A 25,279-nucleotide genomic window follows, 5' to 3' on the forward strand; every position below is an offset into this window, starting at 1 on the left:
ACATCTGGATATAATGAAAACTGTGTATTATTAATTAATTCTTTATCATGAACAGATCTGTCTGCACAGTCTAGTTTTTAGCAATATCATGCAATACTTGTTTATGGCATATTACACAAAATGCAGTTTCCTTTGAATCACACAATAAACATTTACTATGATATACTTCATTTTTTGTTGCAAATACCAATCAAATGTTACAATCCACTTACATAATGCTGGTATGTCAACTTGCCCTAACAAGGTTTTACACTTACTAATGTGTTGTGTATACCAACATTGCAATTTACTCCATATTTTATCTGGTTGTTCTGCTACATTAAGAGTAAAACTTGGCTTACATTTGCTAGAATTCTGCCTGATAGCATCCATACTAAAAAAAATGTGACATAGAAAAAAAGTCTTACCAGTGAGCAAGAAAACAGGTGATCAGGCTGTTGTTGCAGATGGCTGGAAATTTTTCAAAGTCACTTGAGAAGCTGGGAAAGCACAACAGGCAGCGGACTGCTGTGCTAGTGGATATTCCCCTTTTCTTAGCGAAATTATGGCACTGCGACTGGAACTTCAGTCTCACTCCGGATGTAGACGTCTAAAAAACTGTACTACTGCAAGCTGCATGAACTGGAATACTTCTGTTCAGAATTGACACATAAATGTTAGTTACTGCAATTTAACTGAAGTGTCCCTCTGCAGGGCTTACCATCACTCCTCCTGTGGTTGAATGCAGATTGTAGGTTCAAATGCAGGCTAGCTTGCCATTGAAAAAATTACATGGAGCTGCTTACTGCTTGGTGTGATGGATTTGAAGTATTCTTAAGACACTCAGTCTTGCTGGCTGAATTCTGCTAAAATTCAAAGTCTGGTTATATTTGCATTCACAGTCTGTTGCATACAGAAACTTGCAGAATATACACTGATGAGAGAATATACTTTGCAGCATCAACTTTAGAGAGCAGTAACAAATAACTTTTTATAATAAATCAAACGGAACCACGTTGCAGCTTAAAAGTACTGTTCCAACTTTACTTCTCATATAGTACAGATGATGTGAGAGATATAACATTTACCTTAGGACTTGTGTCCCTATCATACCTCTAACATAACTGGATTTATACAACTCTTTATATACAGTTTTAGTTCTGTAGAAACAATACTAAGCTTCCTTGTTTAACCATGTCTTGTAAGAGACCAGCTTTTCTGAAAGTGTGAATCCTGATGTCCATGTAGAAAAACATATTTTTGAGGAAACACATTGTTCTGTATTCTATTTGGATCTGTGTATATGAACATATGTTCTTGTGCCAATGCTGATAAGCATATCCTGTTTTTTTATGAAGAAAAACATTTTTGAGAAAACACATTGTCAGAGATCAGCTTTTCTGACAGTGTGAACATCCTGTATTTTATTTGGATCTTTGTATAAAAACATCTGTTCTTGTGCCATATCCTGTTTTTCCATGCAGAAAAACATATTTTTGAGAAAACACATTGTCACAGTGTCATAAACATATCATGTTGTTTTAGGAAACATATTGTGTCCATCCTGTTATTTTAGGAAACATATTGTGTCCATTTTTTATATGCAGAATAACATGTCAGTGTTCTTTAAAAGCAGATTTTGCATTTTTGTTCTTGCATAAATCCTGTTTGAGTCTGTAAGGGAAAAATGTCCATTCTTTTAAAGCAGATTTTGTATTTTTGCTCTTGCATACATCCTGTTTTGAGTCTGTAAGGGAAAAATGTCCATTCAGCAGATTCCTTTTCCAAGCCATGGTAATTTAGTATGGATGCTGATTACATATTACTAAACTCTATTTCTACATTTAAGCAAGCTTTATCTTATACATTATTTATGTTGCATAATTGCAGCAAAATTACTTTCAACCTTAGTATATTGTTGAGCACACTCTAACAAGTAGCATACTTGTTACTATCTCTGTAGTTTGAGTCGCCCCTGTCTTTCCTAATCTTGTCATGGCATGGTGGGAGCAACAACATTTAAAACACCACCATTTCTACACAAAGGTTGTTTCTTACAGAAGGTACATTGATGACTTGGTTTTTATTTGGAAGGGGGATGCGGGTGAGTTTGAACAATTTCACTCATTCATTAATGATAGTACCTCCTTCCTTAAATTCACTGAGAGTGGTTTTGGCAATGTGATTAACTTTTTGGATATCATCTTAACTCTGGATAGTGAGAACTAGGTGGTTGGAAGTAAAATCTTCAGGAAAGAGGCCTTTGTCAACCAGTATTTCCACAAGAAGAGCCAACATCCTTACCATGTGAAGAAAGACATTGTGAAAGGGCAATTTATTAGACTTAGTAGCTTGATTAGCGATGATGACATTTTCAAACAAGAATTGGTCACGCTCACTTCTTTGTTTCTGGCAAGAGGATATGACTTGAATTGGTTAACTAAGATGCATGGTGAAGTTTCATTCCTAAGACTTAACAAAGCTAAACCTATCCTGTGTAGACTTGTAGCTGATCAGTCATTGGTTGAAGAGCACACACCAACTGTTCAAGGTGAAGTCTCATTACTCAGACCCAACAAAGCTAAACCTATTCTGGGCAAACTCACAGCTGATCAGTCACAGAGCATTATTGTCAGGGGGGCATTTCCTCTACCCATTTCAGTTGAAATGTACCTAATTAAGGACATACTGTATGACAATTGGAAAATTATTTTGGACATTGGTGATCTTTTCAAGGTTTTAGGAGACTATCCCTTATTTGCATACAAGAGGACATGTAACATTAAAAGTGTGCTGGAAAGAAGCCCTTTCACAGCCCACATCGGACATAATACACCTGGCACTTAAAATGTGGTAAGTACAAACAATGTTGCTTTATCAGCAGTACTTCCTGTGTATTTGTCAAAGCCCTTAATTTAACAGTCTGGCCTACTGGCAGACATAACTGCAATTCACAAGGAGTGGTGTATCTAGCAATGTGCAATTCATGCCCCTCTTTTTACATGGGGAAGACCATTAGGAAATTCTCACAAAGACTATATGAGCGCACACTTGCTATTAAGAAAAAAGACCAGAACAACGCTCTGGATAAACATTCTTCAAACTGTTTACTTTTCAAAAAAATTGTGTTTTTTGTACTAGAAGCAGTCAGCCTTAATGAATGCACAGTGAACTATAAGGTACAGCTTGAATGCCATGAATCTGTTTAGCAGATAAAAATGAAATTGGACAACTACCCAGATTTAAATGACTCTTATTAATATCAGAGGTATTCTATTAACGCAGAAACTTTAACAGCAGATGTTATTTTGGTACTACAAGCTTGTTTTAAGTATATTCTTTGTTAACATTTGTTTCTGCTATTTTTAACGGTGTATCTTTAATTGGATGCATTTACAAAGTTTCAGATTAGGACTGGTATTTTTTTGATGACATGAATAAGTAGTATAGCAGGTAGTAATAGTTGCAAGAAAGCCTCCTACTAGAAAATTATATATTAGCAAAATGGAACATGTTTTCTAGTTGCTGCCCGTTCATGGGGAGTTGTTCTCTTGTTTTACAATATTTGAGTAGGTTACTGTCTTATGACCTTTCTTATTCTTTTATCGAGGCTCATTTATCAGCCATTTCAGTATGTCTGCTCGTGGATCCTCCTCTTTCATTTCAATTTCATGCCAAAATGTTCTTGAAAGGGGTTTTGCATATGAGGCCTTCAAGAAAACCGGAGGCCTCTCCATGGGATCTTAATTTTGTGTTAGAGAAACTAACTTTTTGCTCCATTTGAACCAACTAATCTGGCTGACTTGAGGTTCTTAACATGGAAAACAGTTTTACTGATTGCTCTTATCTCTGCAAGAAGGGTACCTAAGTTGCAAGCTTATATCTCATTTTCCATAGGGACAGGATTTCTTTGAGAACTAATCCTTTTTTATGCCTAAAGTTGTATGAGAGTTTACATTACATTTTCAACAATATGGTTGAATAAGAAAGTTGTTGGAACATGCTTTTAAACCATTAGGAATGTCTATATTAGAATGTTTGGAAGTGCAATATGTCTTTAAGAATTTGAACGCTTTTTGGCACCACATAATTGATTTAAGGAGTATGAACAAACTAAGGAGTGTTCTGAAGAAGCCCATTATAATGGGTGAAAGCGCTTAACAACAGTTTATGCCAACAATATTTTATGTATTTATTTTAGTTTTTATTCCTGTTTTGTCGTCCAATAAATACTTGAACCATGAAGTGGCTGACGACAGTTGCTTTCGTCTAACTTTTTACTGGTTTTAGAAGTGAACGAGCACTTATTGGGATCTCTGTGGCCGTAAGCAGTTTACATTAAGCCAAACTGTCCATCTCCTTGCTTTCTTTCCTGAACCTAAAAATGAGGGAAAAATTATACTCTATCTTGGATGCCCCCAGACAACTAAAGGTACTGTCTTGACAGAACTAAATCTTTCAGATGTTCATATCAGTTATTCATTTCTTATGAAGGCAAGAAAGAGGGACAACCTGAGCCAAAACAGGCTATTTCTAAATAGTTGTCTAAGGCTACTACCTGTTGTTATACTGACCATAACAAATCTGTAACAAACGGGGTCAAGGCTCACTCTGCCAAGGCCTTGGCTTCAGCTGTGACTTTTTGGAAATGGTTGATGTTGTGTAGTCCAATCTCGCCTTCATTTGTACATATGAGTTTGGAGCCAATCCTCTGCTCTGACTCGGCCGATTTGCAAGCTCTAAGACTTCTGGTTGGCTCGTGGCTAAGCAGGTATCCCATAGTGCACCAGTACAAACTCCAGATCTTGTTTGTCGCGTCGATGAGTTTGATTCTGCTTCTCTTGGCTCTGGCTAAGTGTCAAATTCTTTTCTATTTAAATATAGTATTAGAGTTAATATTGTGTTGTTAGGATTGCTGTTATCCTAGGCTGTTGCGTTGTTTGCCCTTTTGGTGCATTCTTAGTTTAAACTTGTTGTTAGTCTGGTATCCTGTGTGCCATTTTAAAGTTCCTTATAGGCGCCGTTGCACTTTTTATTTCTGCATCAGGTAGAGTGTTAGTTTTTGGCGGTTTTCCGCTGTTAAGTTAACAGGGGCTCCTATTGTTATTTCTGACCGTTATTGGGTCTCCTTTTGGTGGGCGGCCACGGGTCGTGCAGTGGTTAGCATTGTTGCCTCACAGAAAGAGGTTCTCCGGTTCGATCCTCGGCTGGGGTGCCTTCTGTGCAGAGTCTGTATGTCCTCCCTGTGGTTGCGTGGGTTTCCTCCAGGTGCTCCGGTTTCCTCCCACATCCCAAAAGACATGCTGTAGATGCATTGGACACTCTAAATTGGCCATAGGTGTGAGTGTGTGCATGTGTGTGCCTTCCGTGGAAGGTTTGGCGCCAGGCTGGCAACTTGGCACCGTAAAATTCCACTGCCAATCATGAGCGGGCAGGTGATCCGCTGTGGCGACCCCTAACCGGGAAAAGCCGAAAGAAGAAGATTGGGTCGCCTTTTGGCAGTCAGCTTAGTTTCCTCAGAGATTGTATTTTTGGCTGGGATCCGCTTGTTAATTACTTAGGGTTGGAGTTTCCTTCCCAAGTAAGCTAGCTATTATTCTTAAATTTTACTAAATCGAGTCATATACAGTTTCTGTGTGCGTGAGTTTTTCCTTTTTCTGGTTTGTTTAAATTAGAAGACCTAGCTTTCTGTTCCACTGGGCTAGGCCTGTTTAAGTTAGAGGACCTAGTCCTCGTGGTACTTCCTTCTGTAGGGCTAGGCTCGTTTTAGTTGGAGGACCTAGTCCTCTCCCCTTCTTCTTCTTCCTTTCTTGGGTGTTGTGCGTGTGTGGAATGTCTAAAGAGAGTAAGGAACACAAACCTTCGGGTTTTAAAAAGTGCATGAAATGCTCCCAAAAGATGTCTTTAACGGATGGCCACAGTAGCTGTGTCTACTGTTTAGGGGCCATCCACTTGCAGGAATCGTGCTTGTTCTGCCATGCTTTCTCTCCTAGGATGTTACAGAAGAGAAAGAACAAGCTTATACTCAAGGGTCTACTAAAACCATCTTTTGAGGAAGTTTTATCCAGTTCTTCGGATTCCTCCAAGTCTGACAAATCTAAGTCTTCAAAAAGGCCTTCCCTGGCACCAGCTGGGGTCTCGGAGCTGCCTCCTAAACAGTCGAAATCTGCCTCCTCGACTCCACAGCCTTCGGAGCTGAAGGAGAGCACCATTGTGGTGTCAGAGTTTGTTCCAAGTGTTTCGGAGCTGACCTCTGAACCAATTGAATCAGCAGTTGAATCTGCTACTTGGAGCCGGTCTGTGGATTCCCTACCGGTTTCCTTGTTACTAGGGCAAGATCTCCTACTATGTCTTCCAAGAGCCTTTCAGAAGAAGATGTGGAGAGGGTAGTGTTGAGACTCTTGAAGCCGTCTGCTTTACCAAAATTATTGTTGGCTCTGACACAAGTCTGCTCCGGAGCCACTCGATCCAACTTTGCCCTTGTCTGCTATTCCTCCTCCGAGCCATGTTGGCCCTTCGGAGCCGGAGTGCTTGGTGCCACCAGAGGAACTATCGGTTCCAGCTCCCTTTGTTGCTACTTTGGAGCCGGGTTCAGCGCTGACATGCTTGGTGCTGTCCGTCCTGTCCAGGGGCCGAAGCTCTCCTGTCGGTGCTGACAGGGAGGGTTGGAATCTATCTTCTGTTTTGAGCCTTCCTCTCTGTGCGTCGGCCAGGGTGAGCTCGGACCCTGCATCTACCTCGGAGCCGATGGCACTGGCTCCAACATCAACCTTTGTCTCTTCAGAGCGGGGGAGGTCTTCAGAGCTGGAGAGGTTGGCGTTTGAGATGATGAGCATGCTGTCTCATTCTCCAGCCCCTACCAGTGGTACCAGCACTCTCCCCCTGAGAGCACCCACTTCGGTCTCAGCCCCTACTCTTTCCAGAGACAGCAGAGACCCCCAGCCTCAGGAGCCATTGGCTGGTGGCCCCCACTCTTCCAAAGCTTCCCCGGAATGTCCTTTCGAGGAGCCTCCCCGGAAGAGGATATGTAAGAGGAAGCATGTTGACTCCCAGGATGAGTCTTTGACATTGGACACTGACCTTGAGGAGTTGGAATGGTCCCCCAAGTCATCCTCTGATGATATCTCCTTCATGGATATCCTGGAGATCTTTAAGCAGAGATGCGACTGGCCCACTGTCAACCCTTCTGATGAGTCGGTGTACATGAAGGCTTTCAGGTCTCAACCTTCTGCCTCTTGGGTGTCTCCACCTTTTGACAAACTGATGGATCTAGTTAGTCAAAATGTGTGGGATACTCCTGATGCCGTGGAGCCAGTCCCCAGGAGACCTAATAAGTTTCTGTCCGCCCCTCCTGGTAAAGAGTTTTTGTCTAAGGGCGTTCCTGTAGATGCCATGGTGGTGGCGGAGGCCACAAAGAAGGAGCTGGGCAGATTTGGGAAGTGTATCTTTAGTTCAGCGGCATTTACCCTTCGATCGTTGAACTCTCTCTCTCACTTCACGAGATTGCAGAGGGATCTCCTCAAGGAGTTAGGAGATTCTATACAAGGTGCATGTCCTGAGGGAGTCCCTGACAAGATTTCTGCTCAGTTGTCCACCTTAAATTCTATAGTTAACTCCTCTGTGCGGCTTATCTCCTATCTGGCTGATGGAGCGAGTAGAGCAGCGGGTTCAGGAGTTGCCCTGAGGCGTCACTCCTGGATGCGCTTGTGTAATTTTGTGAAACTGTTCAAGTCTACTTTCACCAATGCCCCATTTGATGGTTCCTCATTGTTTGGTTCTAAGGTGAAGGACACACTCACTTGGTGTGAGCAAGAAGGAAAGACGCTTTCTGCCATGAGAGTACGTTTTACTGTTCCCTCTCGACCATACCCCAAAGGTCAAAGGGGCAGTAAAATGTGGTACAAAAAGTCCCAGAGGGTCTTTCCGGACACACAGGGTGAACCCTCCTTTAAAGGCAGAGGAGGAAATGGGAGACATTGCCCTAGAGGCAGGGGTGGTCCGCAATACCAGCAAGGCCGTGATTCCTTTCGGGGATGGCCTTATCAGCACTCCTGATGTGGGACCCGACTGCGTTTCTCTGGGGACGGTCAGGGGTCGCATTTCTTTGTATCCAGAAGCCTGGCTAAATATCACTCAAGACAAGTGGGTACAAAGAGTTGTTACCAGAGACTATATCATACCCTTTTCCCTTCCACCATTTGTTCCCAAGAAGATCCCAGATGTACCACCCAATCACAGGGATCAGGCAACTGTGGAGATCAACAAGTTGCTCTTAAAAAGAGTCATCTAGTCCGTCCCAGCAGACCAGATAGGATACGGAACTTACTCCAGGTTCCTTTTAGTACCAAAACGAACCAGAGATTGGAGACCAGTATTGGACCTCAGCAGATTAAACAAATCCGTGAAGAAGGACAAGTTTCGGATTTTAACACTGCAGTCGATACTCCCGTTGTTAGGGAAAGACTATTGGATGTGCTGTCTAAATCTCCAAGATGCCTACTACCATATAAAAATGGACAGATACCAATTTAATGTCTCATAAGCTATGCAAGAAATTGTTGTTTTTGAAAGGAGCCACTCTATTGAGACCACCACTGCAAGAACCTGTGGCTTCTTGGGATTTAAATTTTGTGTTGTCCAAACTGACATCTTCCCCATTTGAACCTTCCCACTCATCTTCATTGAAATTTGTGTCTTGGAAGACTTTGTTTTTGGTAGGTATCACGTCAGCTGGACGTGTATAGGAGCTACAAGCCTTGTCTGTTAAGCCACCGTATTTGATCTTTCAAAAAGACAGGGTGTCACTGCATACTAATCTCTCCTTTGTCCTCAAAGTTTGTTCCCTTGCTACCTTAAATCAATCCATAGAACTCCCAGTTTTCTTCCCTAATCACTGTAATGCAGCTGAATACCGTTTTTATCAGCTGGATGTTCATAGACAACTACGTTTTTATTTACAGCGGACCAAGAAATTTCGGAAATCAGATCAACTATTCATTTCCTTTTCTGACTCCAGATTGGGCTTACCAGTTTCTAAAGTGACACTATCTAATTGGATTTCCAGTTGCATAGCCTTTATCTACAGTTCGGAGGGCAGACCTTTACCCTGCAGGATCAAGGCTCATTCTACCAGGTCGTTGTCTACCACTGCAACCTTTCAAGCCAGGGTCCCACTTGATAATATTTGTGCAGCAGCTACGTGGGCTACCCCTCACACTTTTATTACTCATTACAAATTGGATTTAGCTTCCAGGGATAGAGCATCCTTTGGCTCCATGGTGCTCAGGAGTATTTTCCAGTGAGCCACCCAAGAATAAGGCGCTATGGACGCTGTCCCATATGTAAAAATGAAGGTGAGATTGGACTACACAACATAAAGAAGTTATGTACTCACCATAACGTTCCATGTTGGTAGTCCATCTCACCCTTCATTTTTACCAACCCGCCCTCCTGCCCCCATCCTGGAAGAATCTGGAGATGCTAATAATTTGGTTATCTTTGGTTGGAGAACCTTTAGTATTGGTTTGTCTGTTATGGTTATTTCTTCTATTGAGCAGCAAACAAGATCTGGAGTTTGTACTGGTGCACTATGGGATACATGCTTAGCCATGAGCCAACCAGAAGTCTTTGAGCTTGTAAATCGGCCGAGTCGGAGCCGAGGATCGGCTCCGAACCCATATGTAAAAATGAAGGATGAGATGGACTACCAACATGGAACGTTATGGTGATTACATAACTTCTTTTTTTCTAGAAGTTGCTACTTGGTCTAATGAGTATACTTTTACAAAGCACTACAAGCTTGATTCCTTCTGTAAGTCCAGATCAAGCCTTGCTAGAACCATTCTTCAGAGGCTACTGAACTCTTCCTTCCACCTCTAAAATGTAGATGGTAGTCTACCAGTATAGCTAAGGCTACTGGAGCAGTGATTAATATGACGAACATAGTACAATTGTGTAAGCTAAACTTAATTTAACAGTAGATATTGAAATTATCACTGCTGCAGTAGCCACTCCCTCCTTCCATCCCACCTTCCTTTTTGTATGTTTTTATGCCAGGATATGGACATTTATTTTTTGTTCGTAGCAATGTCCTTTAAGGCCTCAGCCTCCCTCTGTCTGCTGGTAGGAAAGTTATGAAAGATTTGGTGTTCAAACTAATCTTTAAGCTCAGCTCAAGCTGCATGTGACATGTATAAGGTTCTCTGAAGCTTTGGAAGCTGGCTGGCTTGTAATATCCATAGCAGGATATAACCTATATAGCTAAGGCTACTGCAGCCATTGTCTTTCGATCATCTACTCTAATGGTAAGTTTAACTTACAGTGCTGTGTTCTACCTGGGGAATACTGTTAAAAAAAAGTAAATAATGTATTATTATGTAAATACATATGCTCATTGTATGAAACTATTGTTCATCGTGTTACACTGCTGCAGTCATTACACTTGGGTTATCCTGCCATCAGGCGGTCCCGCAGTCAGCCAGAGTTCCAAAGTCTTGGTCCGGCATCGGTTGCTGACGCTTCTTCCCTGACGTCAGTGTGCCAGGGGTATATAAGATGCATCCGACGCCATTTTCTTCAGTCTTTCTTGCTGCGGGGTGCCCAAAGCAGAAGCAGTTCGCAAATGCCGATCGGCCAACTCCTGAGATTTTCGAAGCCAAATTTCAGATCCGAAGTCTTCAATAAAGCTAAGTACCCCATTGGGGAAACTTTTTTCTTGCCTCAGACCGATGTCAGAAAAAGTTAATAATTGTATTTCTTGTGGGAAGCAAATACCTCATAAGGACTTCCACTCTTACTGTATTCCATGCCTAGGCCCTGATCACGACATCACTAGTTGTTGGTTTTGTGCTAGATTTAACAAATGCACTATAAAACAACGTTTTGATTTTGCTTTGCACTGCTTTGGCCGAAGGTTCAATTATACTATGCCGTTGGATCAACCGACGACCACAATACCGAAAAAACGCAAAGACAAGGATAAAGACAGGCATCCGAGGTCCGAAACCTCTTCTAGGCCAGTCATCGGTTCACCAGTTCTCAGTGAGGCGCTTTCGCAGCCCCTGACACCCGTTAACTCAGAGCCACAGGCCGCCTCAGACTCCCACGTGGAGACAACTAGGCCTCTGGAAACTCAAGGTATTGGACCTACGGAAACTAATCCCTCAGATGGTTCCGGAGCCGCTGAGCAGGCATCAGCTTCTGAGGGTGTTTTTAGACCTTCACAACTTACCATTAAAGCAACATCCAATACAAAAGTACCATTAAAGACAAAGAACCAAGTACAGCATTCTCCTGGACAGTCCTCCATGCCTAAGAAACAGATGCTTATAATGGCCGAAGACCTCATTACTCTAATCAGGGGTTCCCATCCCCCTCCTGAGAAAAGGCCTAGGCAGGATACAGACTAGGATTCCTCTGATCAGGTTTCCATTTCCTCTGATTCCTCTTCAGAACAGGGATACTCTCTGCCCCCCTATGAGGACTTTGATGCTGAAGAATCTATCCCTTCAGCCTCTCCTCCTGAGGATTATTCTTTTGGGGAAACCTGACATACCATGAGGGAGCATTTCCATTGGGAAAGTCAGGATTATTCAGAATCCAAGAACAGGCTCAGGTATTTCCTTTTATTGCCTCAGCACAGGCCCCTGGCTATTCTGCCTGTGCTAGATATTGTGGATGATGTGTTCTCTGAATGCAGCTTATCTCCTGATTCTTTGCCCCATGCACCAGCCAAGCCAGATAGGTACTACAGAGTCCCTGACTCACAAGTTTCTTTATAAAAACCCTTCTGCTGATCCAGAAACTATTTCCCAGGGTCCAAAAGGGGTTAAGGCTTCCATTGCAAAAAATCCAGTACCCTCTGACAGAGATTCCAGAGCTTTGGATAGATGGGGGAAGAAAGTTTACACTTCTGCAACTTTAGCAGTAAGGGCTTTAAATTGCCTGTTTCACATGCTTAAGTACCAACAACATTTAATGGCTCAGTTAAAACAGAAAATGCTTGCAAGCTCAGAAGCTCCTGACTGTAAAGAAATGCAGGATTTATTGCATGCAGTTGAACAGGTGGGAAAACATAATCTGCAATGTGGTTTTGATTCTTTAGAGGCCTCTTGTAGAGCCGCAGTTACAGGTTCTGTGATTCGAAGGCATGCTTGGTTAAAAGAACAGAGTTTACCTGATCATGTTAAGGCAAAATTATTGGATGCTCCTTTACAGCATGATACCTTGTTTGGCGTTAAAGAAAATGGAGGATAAAGCTAAATCTATGCAAACAGTCAAGGATTTATTACAGGTACAGCCACCTCGATTTAGCAGAAATTGGCCAACAAAGAATTGGTCCTTTCCAGTGTCAGACAGGTCACAGAAAGGCAGATACAGATGCCCAAGAGGCAGATCTCAACCCCAAGGCTCTAACAGACGACAGTGGGGGCACCTCAACCCCAAAAGGAGGTGAGGACAAGTCTCAACCTTACAGGAAACAGTCCCAATGACTTCCCCCTTCATACATCAAGCACTTCCCTTTTGGCAGCCCCCTTAGGGGGAAAACTAGCACTTTTTTCTCAAAACTGGCAAACAATCACCCAAGACAAATGGGTTCTGAATATTGTGTCTCAAGGTTACAGGTTCCACTTTCACACTCTACCAAGGCTAAAAGGAATGCCAGACCTGCCACAAAATCAATGGGCAGAGGCACAAAAACAAATTTCAGCCCTCATGGACATGAGAGCTATTCATAAAGTACCACAACAGGAACAAGGACAAGGATTTTACTCGAGACTCGTCCTGGTCCCCAGAAAGGACAAGGCCTGGAGGCCCATACTAGACCTTTCAACTCTAAATACTTACCTGGATAGTCCAACATTCAAAATGTTTACATTACAGCAGCTTCTACCCAGGCTGGCCAAGAAGGCTTGGCTTGTTACTCTGGACCTCAAAGAAGCATACCTGCATGTCCCTATCAGACAAAATTGCAGGAAATACCTCAGATTCAAAGCTGGTACAATGCACTACCAATTCTCTGCACTGCCCTTTGGCTTATCTACTGCGCCCAGGGTCTTTACAAAATGGCTGGCACCAGTAATTGCATTTTGCAGACAAAAAGGAGTTCAAATATATCCATACCTGGACGACTGCCTCATTCAAGCAGAGACAAAGGACATTCTTCTAAAGCATCTGGCGTTTGTAAAAAGGTTGCTAACTTTTCTAGGGTACACAGTAAACGAAAAGAAGTCAAACCTAGTGCCCTCACAACAGATTACATTCCTGGGTGCCAGCTTAAATACAATGGCCCAGATGGCTTATCTCACGCTTATCTCACACAATTATCTCAATATTTTCAATTACTGGCAAAAAAGTCCCTTCTCCCTGCAAGAAAAATTCTGCAGACCCTGGGATTCATGGCATCCTGCATACTACTAATACCATATGCCAGACTGCATATGAGGAAATTACAGTGGTACCTAAAAAGTGTTTGGACTCAATACTCTCACAGTTTAGAAGCAGTAATACCAATGATTCCCTGTCTACAACAGGAGTTTTGATGGTGGGCACAGGCATGTCACCTCAACAAGGGTCAGCCTTTCACTGTACCCACAGCCAGGCAGATTCTAACAACAGATGCTTCGGATTACGCCTGGGGAGCACACATGGCAAGAAAATGCATTCAGGGCAAGTGGACCACAGACCAAATGCATCTACACATCAATCAAAAAGAGATGTTGGCTGTTCAAAATGCCCTAACAGCTTTCAAGGACCTTTTGCATCCAGGACAATTATTATTAAAGACAGACAACACCACAGTAATGTGGTACATAAACAAGCAAGGGGGCACTCATTCTTATCCCCTATGCAGGCAAGCCATGACCTTGTGGAACACAGCTCTAACGTATCAAGTTCATCTGCAAGCACAATTCCTGCCAGGAAAGAAAAATACTCTGGCAGACGATCTAAGCAGAAATATCATGGACCCTCACAAATGGAAATTGAATCCGCAAATCTTCAGCATGGTAACACAAAAATGGGGATGCCCAGACATAGATCTTTTTGCCTCCCCACTGAATTGCCAACTACAAAAATTCTGCACAAGGACTTATCACACACAAGCATGGAAAGTGGATGCTCTCTTGTTCAGCTGGAAAAACCTAAAAGTTTATGCCTTCCCACCACTGCCTCTCCTTTCAAAGGTACTCCTAAAAGCCAGACAAGAAAAACCACAGATGATTCTGATTGCTCCAGACTGGCCACGCCAGCACTGGTACCCAATCTTAAAGAACCTAACTCAAGGCCCACCATGGATTTTGCCTCAAATTCCACACCTTCTGACTCAACAAAACAATTGGATCCTGCACGGTCAGCTCAAAACCCTAAACCTGGCTGCATGGCAGATTCATTAGTCAAACAGGCAACACCTCCCTCTAAAGCTTTTATGGATGTCATTTTGGATGCCAGGAGGCCTAGCACCAGGAAAGCTTACTCAGAAAAATGGAAGAGATTCTGCGCCTAGAACCAGGCTCAAAGCCTTGACCCTCTTGTCCCAAACATTCCTCAGATTTTACAATACTTAACTGAGATGCTGGACAAAGGCCTATCCTTCTCATCAATTAAGATCCACGCCTCTGCCATTTCGGCACATTACAACATGGATCCTCCTTTATTCTCTCATCCCTTGCTAAAGCAGTACCTCAGAGGGGCTAAAAACATAAGTCCGCCCCGGAGAGCACCAACACCAACATGGGACCTCAATTTCATTTTGGAAAAACTGACCCTGCTACCTTTTGAGCCAGCCAATACAGCTGATCTAAATTTTTTATCATGGAAAACAGCTCTGCTCCTGGCAGTAAATTCAGCACGAAGAGTTTCAGAGCTACAGGCATTAATGGCAGTGGAACCTTTTATAATTTTTCATCAGGACAGGGTTTCTTTAAGGACAAACTCTACCTTTATGCCAAAGGTGGTATCTAGTGTGGCTCTTAACCAAACCATCCATTTGCCAACTTTTTATCCAAATCTCCAGAATAAAGGGGAGAAACTTCTGCACTCTTTGGGCATACACAGGCAGCTACGCTTCTACTTGGACAAAACAAAAGCTTTCAGGAAAACTGAGCAACTGTTTGTAGCATATGCTGCAGGATCACAGGGCAAGGCTATCTCAAAGCAAATAGTACTATCAAACAAAAACGGCTGACTATCTCCAAATGGATAGGACACTATATTCATTACTGTTACACACAGCATGGAAAATCAGTCCCTAATAACATTAGGCCACATTCCTCCAGGCCAACAGCCACTTCAACAGCCTTTCTCAGAGGAGTACCTACCAAGGAAATTTTGGAGGCTGCAACTTGGAGTTCAGTGCACACCTTTACCAAGCATTACCACTTGCCTCTTAACTCTAAATCCAGAGCAGGATTTGCCACTGCAGTTCTGCAGGACCTCATAGCCAATCCTAACTCTTTATAGACCAGCCACCCAACCTTAGCTTTGGGATTCTACCCAAGTGTAATGACTGCAGCAGTGTAACACGATGAACATAGTACAGTTTTGTACCTACCATAAATGTAGATGTTCGAGTATTCACACTGCTGCAATCCAGGTTACCCTCCCTCCATCCCCTCTGTCTAAGCTGGACTTATCTATACCTTTCTATCCTATACAACCTTTGTGGTGTATTTGCTAGTAACTGAAGGTATTGTTTTTATTTTATATATATATATATATATATATATATATATATATATATATATATATATATATATTTATTAGCAATATGTATTGCCTACCTACTTGGGGGCACCTGACATCTGGGGCAAGAAAAACTGAAGAAAATGGCGTCAGCTGCATCTTATATACCCCTGGCGCACTGACGTCAGGGAAGAAGTGACAGCAACTGACGCCGGACCAAGACTTTGGAACTCTGGCCGACTGCGGGACCGCCTGACAGCAGGATAACCCAAGTGTAATGACTGCAGCAGTGTGAACAGTCGAACATCTAATTTTATGGTAGGTACAAAACTGTAATTTTCTCTCCTTTTACTCCTTATGTGTAAAACCATTTCTTGTTTATCTAAGTATTTTAAGTTGTATAATCTTGCAATATATTTGAACCTCTGATTGTTGCAAATCTCTGCTTTAATTATATTTTATTTATTCTTTTATTCTTCAATTGTTAACAAGGTTTCTTCTTTGTCTAAAATGCAGTTGAGCCAGGAGCAGAGAAAAAAAAAAAAAAAAAAGGATGCTTCCTGCAGGCACAGTACCCAATCTGCATTATGCATCTCACATGTAAAGAATCAAAAAAATGTCCACACCTTTACCAACCAGGTGGCCAGATAACAGAACACAACTCCACCATATCCCAGACATCCTTCCTTACATTACGGTAATAAATCTTTTGCTGCAGTTTGCACCCTGCACAGAGCGCTACAGTGCTCAGGTTTTACTTAAAAAAATTAAAAAAAAAATTCTCTTTTAAACTGTAGCAAACTGCTTGCTACAGTTTATATCCTGCACAGAGCACTATAGTGCTCAGGTTTTAGTTTAAAAAAAAACTTGAAACTGTAGCAAACTGCTTGCTACAATGTAGGAAACAGTTGCTACAGTTATACCACACACAGAGCGCTACATTGCTCAGGTTTGACCGCAAATGCAATACCGGCTTTTAAAAGCTGGTATTGCACTAAGGAGATCAGAATGATGGATAGTCTATCAGATCACTCTGTCTAACACTTTGTGCACTTGCCCCTTTCACCCCAAGCTAGCTACCCTGCTGACATGAGCTTCTGTTAAACTTTCTGAATCTTTCCTTATTCTGTTTACATCTTTATTCTTCCTGTGTTAGAGAGTCTGTTTTTGTCTCGTGTATATTTAAACTGTTTTGGTTTTTACAGCAGGCTTGGGGCTGAAATTATTCTATCTGAATCAGTGCTCTCCCCCAGTAGACAAATCTAAATAAAATAAATAAATAAAGGTCTCTAACTTATAGATACATTGTTTTACGAAGGGTTATTAATAATCCTTTACTAATAGGTATATGTCTTGACATACAAGTATTTTAAGGCAGTAAGTAGGCTTACCGAAGCATTTCAGTGCAGTACTTAACTGTTCTTGCAGGTCTTAAGAACCTTTGTTTATAACATAAGCGATCTAACAGTACTTGTACAGACATTCTGGCTGGAAAGAACAGACATAAGGTGGCTTCTTGCCAAGCTGGGGAGCTGATTCTAGATGTGTTCCAATGAAGGTTTACCCATACATAGAAGTAAATGGCGCAACCAGTTTGTTTCCATAAATGTATTTTTTAGAAAATTTGTAATAGATTTCTGTTTACTCTTTAGCTTCAAACAGCAGTTGGTGTATCAGGAGCCATATCTTTTTAACCCTTCATTTAAGCTTCATGTTTAGGATTAAATTTATGATTACATTGCATGTGTGTGTGTGTTGTAAGGAGAATGAGCCCTTTCATTTGATAAAGACTTTTTCAGTATTTTCCTTGTTGTATTTGTGTTGTGCAGATTTGCAGTGTAAGGGCATAATGTTGACTTTTCCTTCTTTACCAGAGTATACTTCTAAAATAAAAGCCCATTGCCCCTTTCTGATATCGTCTAATTTCCAGGCACACGCAATGATATATTTTTCCTAATGTTCCTGTGAGTGCATACCTGTTATGCCATCAGCATCAGGGTTAATTATTTGTATGGGACAAGCACTTCTCATGTCATCCATTTATGTAAAAACTACTAGCTGCCAGCTTAATGGTGAACTATGTGCACACACTGCCTGTCCTACTACAGATAGTTTACACCATGCTCTCAGTCTGTTGGCACAAGAAATTTGGACAAATCAAAAATAATGGGCGGGACACAAAGGGCCAAAAATAGGGTCAGATTTTAAATATTGCACTTATAAGCTTAGAAAGTTGCTGGAAAAACAGGTTTTGTTTCAGCATGCATTTTTCTGAAGGATATGAAGTCTGAAATTTAAATGCCTATGCTTAGTCAGTGACTTCAATCCCTAGTGGTTTGCAAGAAATCCACAAATTTTGAGGAACAGACCAAAAATATGAGGCAAAAAATCTGGATATTCTGCGAAATTCTGGGCACTTAGAGGTATTGCTTTATACTCTCCAAGTACTCCGTGAGTGGTGCTGAGTCAAAAATATATTAAGACTGAGATTCATTAAGTACAGGAAAAATCCTCTTTCTTCAAGTTGTTGCAAACTTTTAGTTGATTATAAGGGCAAGAGTTTAAGGGGGCTGGGTAAAACAGCTGAATTCCACTTCATATCCATTTTTTGAATTCATGCAGAATTATAACTTTTATCATTCGGGCCCTATATTACCATCTAAATTTGTCATTCAGACCCCAAAATTACCCTTAATCACTGTGAATTGGATCTGTGTGGTTGGGGGAGGGGCATTAGTGACTAAACTTTCATTAAAATGCAGGATTGGTCACTGTTTACAGAGTACTGTAGAGTGCAAGGATGCTGGAAACCCAGTATGTACTTTGATAAAAAGTACATCATTTTAATCCAAAGCCTCACCAGTAGCATAGACGGATACAACACTAAGTACAGTCCAGGCTCAGCTACTTGTCCTGGGGATAAGGGATAGTGTTTCCCATCATTCTTGTGCTTTAATTATAGACCTTGGCTAGAGAGTGAACATGTCATGATAAAGGAAGGTGGTGCTGGGAAAGATGTAGGTATGGCCACCTGAGTCGCTGATGGTAGCCTTTTCTGCACATGTGGGGAGCACCCATTTACTGACAATGGGGCGCAGGTAGCCCTTGCAGTGATGCAGGTGCTTACAACTCTACCTGGGGTGGTATTAGGCCAAAATTAACAAAATGGAAGTATCCTCAGGCTGTCTGGATGGTGTGAGTGTGTCATCGTCTCACCCTGGACAGGGCAGTGTCTCATCAAGGGAGTTGCTTGATTGTTGGCAGGTACAAGGGCAAAAACAATACAGAAAGTTTATTCCAAAGGTTTCTATTTTTTTTTTGTACTCCATAGTGCTATGACCGTGGAGCTTGTTATAGGAATTCACAGTGGAAAGTAGAGAAATACAGATTTTGTCTTTTGCCAGTCTGAAATAACAGTAAAGCCAAGAGAGGCATTTGCTTTTGAGTAGCAGGAGCTACATAACTTGACATTCTAGCAGCATTAAGTTGCTGTTCTTTGCTGTTTTTGAAGACCTATCACCACTGTAGTTTGTACTTATGATACCATCATCCCAGACAGAAGTGTTTTTGGAGGCTTTGGTAGTTCCAGGCAGAAGCTGTGAATGTGTAAAATGTAGACGTATAGCTAGTGGTAAAGCAGAAAGTGCTAAATAATGGCACACCACACCACCACCTAGAATGGAGAAAGAAATATTGGCTATTAGTGCACCAATGACAACACAGCAAGTCTGCCATATGTCAATCCAGTTTTCCCTAAAATTTACATTGAAAAATAAAGATTTCTGACCTCCTAAACTCATGGTAGAAGTCAGGGACATATTTTATTGGCTCTTACGGCCAAAAAATGAAATGAAAAGATACAGGCTTTCATAATTAACCATGAGTATAGCTAAGAAAACTAAAACAAATGAAAAACAATTGTTTCTGTCTTCAAAGGTAAAGTGTATGCAATTAGCCAAAGAGGGAAGAAAGGGACCAATCCACATAATGTCTGAATTTATGAATGCATGATGTTGAATGCTGTGCTGATGTGGTAATTCATAGCAACTACATTGTTATCTTAAATTTGTAAATAAAAGCAAATGGAAGCATGGGTTTTATTTTCAATTTTCAATTGAAAAATGTTAACTGGCGTTTAACACGAGTTAAAAACATTGTTTTTGTTTTCTAGTCTTCAAGATGCAGTTGGTTCTGCTGGCAAAGCAACAGTATTTGTTGGTAGGAAAGAACATTTTACAGAAATGAAACAAGTAACGTTTAGGAGAAGTGTTCAGTGTACGTCTGACCAAGAGGTAAATTCTGTTAAACTGTGTTTATTGTTATTATTTGAAAGATATATGGAGTTTTGCACAAAGCAAAATGAGCAATGTTATTGAAGTAATACTCTAGCAAAACTCTGTATAAGAATTAAACAGATAATGGGGGCACCTTCTGAGATAGTGACCATTGAACCAGTTGAAAAGAAAAAATGTAGTTTAACCTTTTTCAGTGGACTGTTGTCTAAAGCAGGTGTCATCACTTTTCTCAGTAAAAACTGAACTATTAAAGACTGGTTCCAGTATGACAAAATACAGTGTTTAATTGCAGCCAAAGCAAGAGTCAACATCATTTGTTGGCCTTTAGGAGAGTTCTAAAAGTCAAGAAATAGCTAATTATGGACCCTGGTGGCATCCTGGCTCCAAGAATACTACTGCTGCCACTTTGATGCATTTGCTCCCACCAGTAGAGAAACAGTGGGCATGACCACCAACATATTTGTTCTTTGTCCACAACCTTACCAGCAAATTAAAAATTATTTAGGTTTATTTACTGAATTTCTTGCTGTGTAACATAAGATCTGATATTGTCAATTTTTTCATCTCCTCCTGACAGATGGGTTATGGATCCAATCAATGGATCTGACTCGGCCGTTACTAAGCTCATGGCAACCAAAGAAGCTGTTGGACACTCCTCTTACCCACAGTGCATCTCCCCCTGTTCCCTCAGATTTCATTTGCCGCTTCTTGAAAGACGTGGTCCTTCTTTTGAGTGCTTGGATCGTCCGGTCATATTACTTTAAATTACTGTCTTGTTCTTATTCCATCTCAATTTTCAGATGTTATGTTGTCTTATCTTGCCTTCATTCTTACTGGTAGGGTTCAGAATCGATCTTCTGTTCCGACTTGGCCATATACTAAAGCTCGAGGTCTTCCACTGGCTCGAGGCTGAATCCCTATCCCATCATGCTCTAGTGAAGCTCCACAGATCTCGTTTGCCGCTAAACAGATTGGGTGCTTCCATTTGGCTCTGGCTAAGTGAAAAACCTTTTGCTTATTTTTGGAGAAAGTTCTTCTTAACTCTTACTGTAAATTTAGTGATTAGTAATTCCCTCCCCTTTTACATAGTTTTAAAAAGTTACTGTGTGTTTTACTTCAGGCCGTCATTTTTGTCATCAGGCCTTTTGTTTCTTCCCTATCCTGGTTTAAGAGTTTCAATACTATAAGCCCATTTTTAGTTAGGGCTTTCTATTTGTTGTTGTTATTGTTTATCTTTAGAGTAGTTGGATAGTTTAAAAAGAGAAAAAGGCATCGGTCCGTTTAAGTTAGAGGGCTGACGCTGCCTGTTTTAGAGGGCTTCTCATTCCATCCTTAGTTATAGAGCAGATTCATTTAAATTAGAGAATTGCTATCGTTTGGTTTTCCTTGTTTAAAAAAAATATATATATATATATATATATATATATATATATATATATATATTTGTTCTTAGTGTGTTTTTTGATAGTGTTAAGTTGTTAATGTTTACTTACTGTAGTTGTGGTGGACTGTGATTTTTGAACATGTCCTAGGAACATAAAGAATCTAAGCCTTCTGGCTTCAAAAAATGTAGCAAATGCAGTCAAAAGATATCTCTAACAGACGCCCATATTGTTTTTGTCTACTGCCTGGGGGCAGTGCATCTACAGGAGTCATGTTCTATATGCCATTCTTTCAGCTCCAGAGTACTGCTAGAAAGAAAAAAACAAATTGATAGTGAGAGGGTTGCTGAAGTCCCCCTTCCAAGAAGCTTTAGAACAGTTGTGTCCAACCCGCGGCCCGCATGCGGCCCTCAGAGCTCTTCCATGCGGCCCGCGACCCTTAAATTTAAATTTAAAATGAATTTCACTTTTTTTCCGTGTCCGCGTAGTTTTGCTCTTCTGCATGCCAACTTTCTTTTTATTTTTCCCATACCAGCGTCGTTCAGCTGGCTGGTATGCGCATGCAAAACTTACCGCTCGGGTGATTTTAAAGAAAAGCTGCAGGAAGGAGCGATCGTAGTGTAGAGAGAGGATTTATTTGTGTTTATTCGTTGTGTACACGCCGACTACTACACTACAACAAAGGTAAGTTACAAGAGGAAGGCTCAGCTCGCTTTTCTATATTTAAGATGTTACTGTTAAATCGAGTGTAATAGAATCACAACTAAGTAATACACTCAGTGATCTACTGGTGCAAACACCTGGTAGGAAGTACACTAATGTAAGGATGCTAAATAGCTGAGCAGTTAGCTTTCACTGAATACATACTACAGCACATGAGAGCATGAGTGAAAATAGAAATTTGTTATGAATTCATCCCCTAACTTAACATAAAAATGTTTTTGCTTAGGTAGGGCTTTTTTTCCATGTGTTTTGAAACATAGCCAGAAAGGTCTTGTTATATTATCAGTTTGTCATTTATTCTGTCTTTGTCTCTATCAGTCTACAACAAGTTTATTCTTCAGTCTGTATTTACCTATGAAAGTAAACAGTTTAGCACAGGTGTAAAAAATAATGCTTAAATGTATTTTTTTTAATTGTTGAATGACAAAAATAAAGCTGTAATGAGTACAAATAGCAATATGGATGATAATCTCAAAGTCTGATTTCTGTTTTTTAAACTTAAAGTTTTAGTGGGAGACTGATGCCAATATCAGCAGAAGTTGCTATCCATTTAATAATACAGTTTGGAAAAAACGTATTTCCAGAATGATGGTATTATAGTCCCCACTAGTAAGAACTACCTTCTGTGCTGAAATGATGGTGAACCCAGCAACAGATTACTCAGACTTTCAGTCGCAGAGAAGGATGTTATATTTAAAAAGAGTTTTGATATGAGTATAGTGTGAGTAGTTAATTAAAGCATATAAATGTCTAGTTAGGCCTATAGTTACCAGAGTTAGTGGTGGGTTCTCCCTTGTGAACTGGAATGTTTATAGCAGTTTTGTATGCCTCAGGTATGAATCCAATGGAAAGGCTGAGACTGAATACATTTAGTAGCAAGTCTGTAAGGCTGTGCTTACCGCTAACAAAAAAGGGAGCCTGGCACATTGTCTGGACTCATGAAGCTAGTGTTCTTTGTCTTAGAAGTGCATTCTGGACTTGCAATGAGGTGACCCTGGGGGTGCATGGACATGCTAATTAATATATATATATATATATATATATATATATATGGGGAAATTTGGGGAAGATAATGGTAAACTTTTCCTTTCCTTGTTTCTAGGAGTGAGAGGGAAAGACTGTTAAGTTAATCAAAAGGTGGAGCTGATCTAGTTCATTTTCCAGAAAAAATATCTTGCAGCTAAATGGAGCACGAGTGTTCTATAACTAGGAAGCCATTTTAAATTAGTTTTAATTTTTTGTTGATGTAATAGGTGTCATATTTTAACAAAAATTAGGTGTCATATTTTAACAAAAAAAAAAGGAAAAATTATCTTAGCTGCACATTGTTCACATTTTGTGGAACTCCTATTGTTTTTAATTTTTAACAGCATAAGCAAGCTGGTCTGATTTTTACTATTGATGCCAAAAAGCATGGTTGTACATAAGTATTTTGCTCCCTTAGAACTATGCTTCTGGAGAACTTAAATACTTTCTCTGGCATCTAATTTAATAAGCTACTGTAAAAGGAGATGTTACAAAAGTATACAGCTCTAAGATTGTTGTTGTGTGACATTTTGTACCTGTTTTGGCTAACCAGAGTTGTGACTACATTTCTCATCATTATATCAGATGCATTTAAATAAGATATGTGATTCATGCATGTAGCCCACTTTTTCCCACTCTCTTCATGCAAGCTAGGTTAATGCATATCCCTTTTAGGGATGTATGGGTTTACAATTCATTTTCCTTGATTTGCCTAATTTTATCTTCTCGTCTTGTTCCTTGTTAGTGTACACAAGTTCAAAGTTTTCATCCATCCAAGCCAGTATCATCCCCATGTTTTCCTGTTCCTCTGTTACTTCACTTTACCCGTGTGTTTTACTGATTATCTGAATGCTTTCCTTTTGCTTTTGATTGTTTCAGGTAGTAATACATTTTGCCTGTATAACAGCAGTGTTAATTCAGCCCTCTGTAGCTTCCAGGCCACTACGTGTTTTACTTTGGAATTTAATCAATTTGACAGTTAAATCTTCCTTGAATCCTGACCATATCTCTCAACTGTCCAGATTTTTGCCTCATTTTTTTTGTCTGTTCCTCATAACATTTGTGGTTTTCTGGCAAATACCTGGGATGATCTGAGGATTGAAGTCACTAAACTAAATAATGACATACATTTGAGTTTCAGACTTCAAATCATTCAGAAAATGTATGTTAACACAAACGCTGTTACTCTGTCAACTTAATAGCAATATTTAAAAATCTGTCCCTATTTTGGGGCCTTTGTCCCCCCATTTTGTCAGGCTTTGTCCAGATTTCTTGTACTAAGTCTGTACACACCTTCATTGTTTTGGTTTTTGGAGGTTATGGGGGGATGATAAAAGCGGCTTAGCTTGTGATCACTGAAGGTGTTTGTACTCTCAGCCAGCCATACAGTGAACATTCAAAGATCATATCACAATTGTTTTATTTATTATTTTTTGTTAGCTTAGTTAGTCAGGGAGAGCAGGCAAGCATGTCAGCGGCGGAGTATGGCAAGCTGACAAGGAGCCAGTTGGCTGAAATGTGCCAGACTAAAGGACTTGTGTATGCTAACCTGACTAAAGCAGACATGATTGCAGCTTTAGGCACAGCTGCATCACTGAACAGCAACATCGAGGACAATCCGACTGGCTGTGGAGATGTAAAACTCTCAGAAAATGGACAGTTCAACCTTTCCACATAGGTCGGACTTAAAAATCCATCTGGAGCTAAAGAGACTTCAGTTGGAGGCCAAGGGTTTGGAAATAGTGTGTGAGTGTGAAAGTTAGTTGGTAGTAACTTTTGAGCCAGAAAAACATCATCCTCATGGATAGAGTGAGTCCCATGCACACGTGTTTAACGTGGTTTACAGTGAAATTGGTATGTTGTCTTGAGATACAACAGAAAGGAACTGGGGTCTATATTCAGCAATGGAATAAGGATTGAATAACATGGCTTTGGATTTGTAGATATTCTGTAATGTAAAAGATTATGGCAAAATAACCATGCTTGCATTCAATTTATATCTCCTGCAGAACAAGATGAACTCAAAATGCCCCAGAAGCTACAGTTGGCAATGCATAGTTATCATAGCACTTTCTAAGGCTGCATTGGTCTTGAAGTCTGTCTGTAAATGAAAAGTTCTCCTTATATTGAGAGTTCGAGCTAAGGTTCAAAACAATTAATTTTCTAGCTAGCGTGTGTAGTAAAATGGAAGCC

At 40.6% G+C, this 25,279-nt stretch overlaps 1 protein-coding gene across 1 annotated transcript in view; it reads left to right on the plus strand.

The window, feature by feature from the left end:
* The window catches only part of REXO5 (RNA exonuclease 5), a 1,525,618-nt gene that overhangs the window by 917,453 nt on the left and 582,886 nt on the right, over positions 1-25,279 (plus strand). Inside the window, exon 13 of the mRNA XM_044089498.1 lies at positions 19,832-19,952. Coding sequence (XP_043945433.1) covers positions 19,832-19,952 — 121 coding nt within the window. The remainder of the gene's footprint in view (positions 1-19,831; positions 19,953-25,279) is intronic.

This window comes from Protopterus annectens, chromosome 12.part0 (genome assembly GCF_019279795.1).
Source record: "Protopterus annectens isolate FY-2018-M chromosome 12.part0, PAN1.0, whole genome shotgun sequence".
Taxonomy (NCBI): domain Eukaryota; kingdom Metazoa; phylum Chordata; order Ceratodontiformes; family Protopteridae; genus Protopterus; species Protopterus annectens.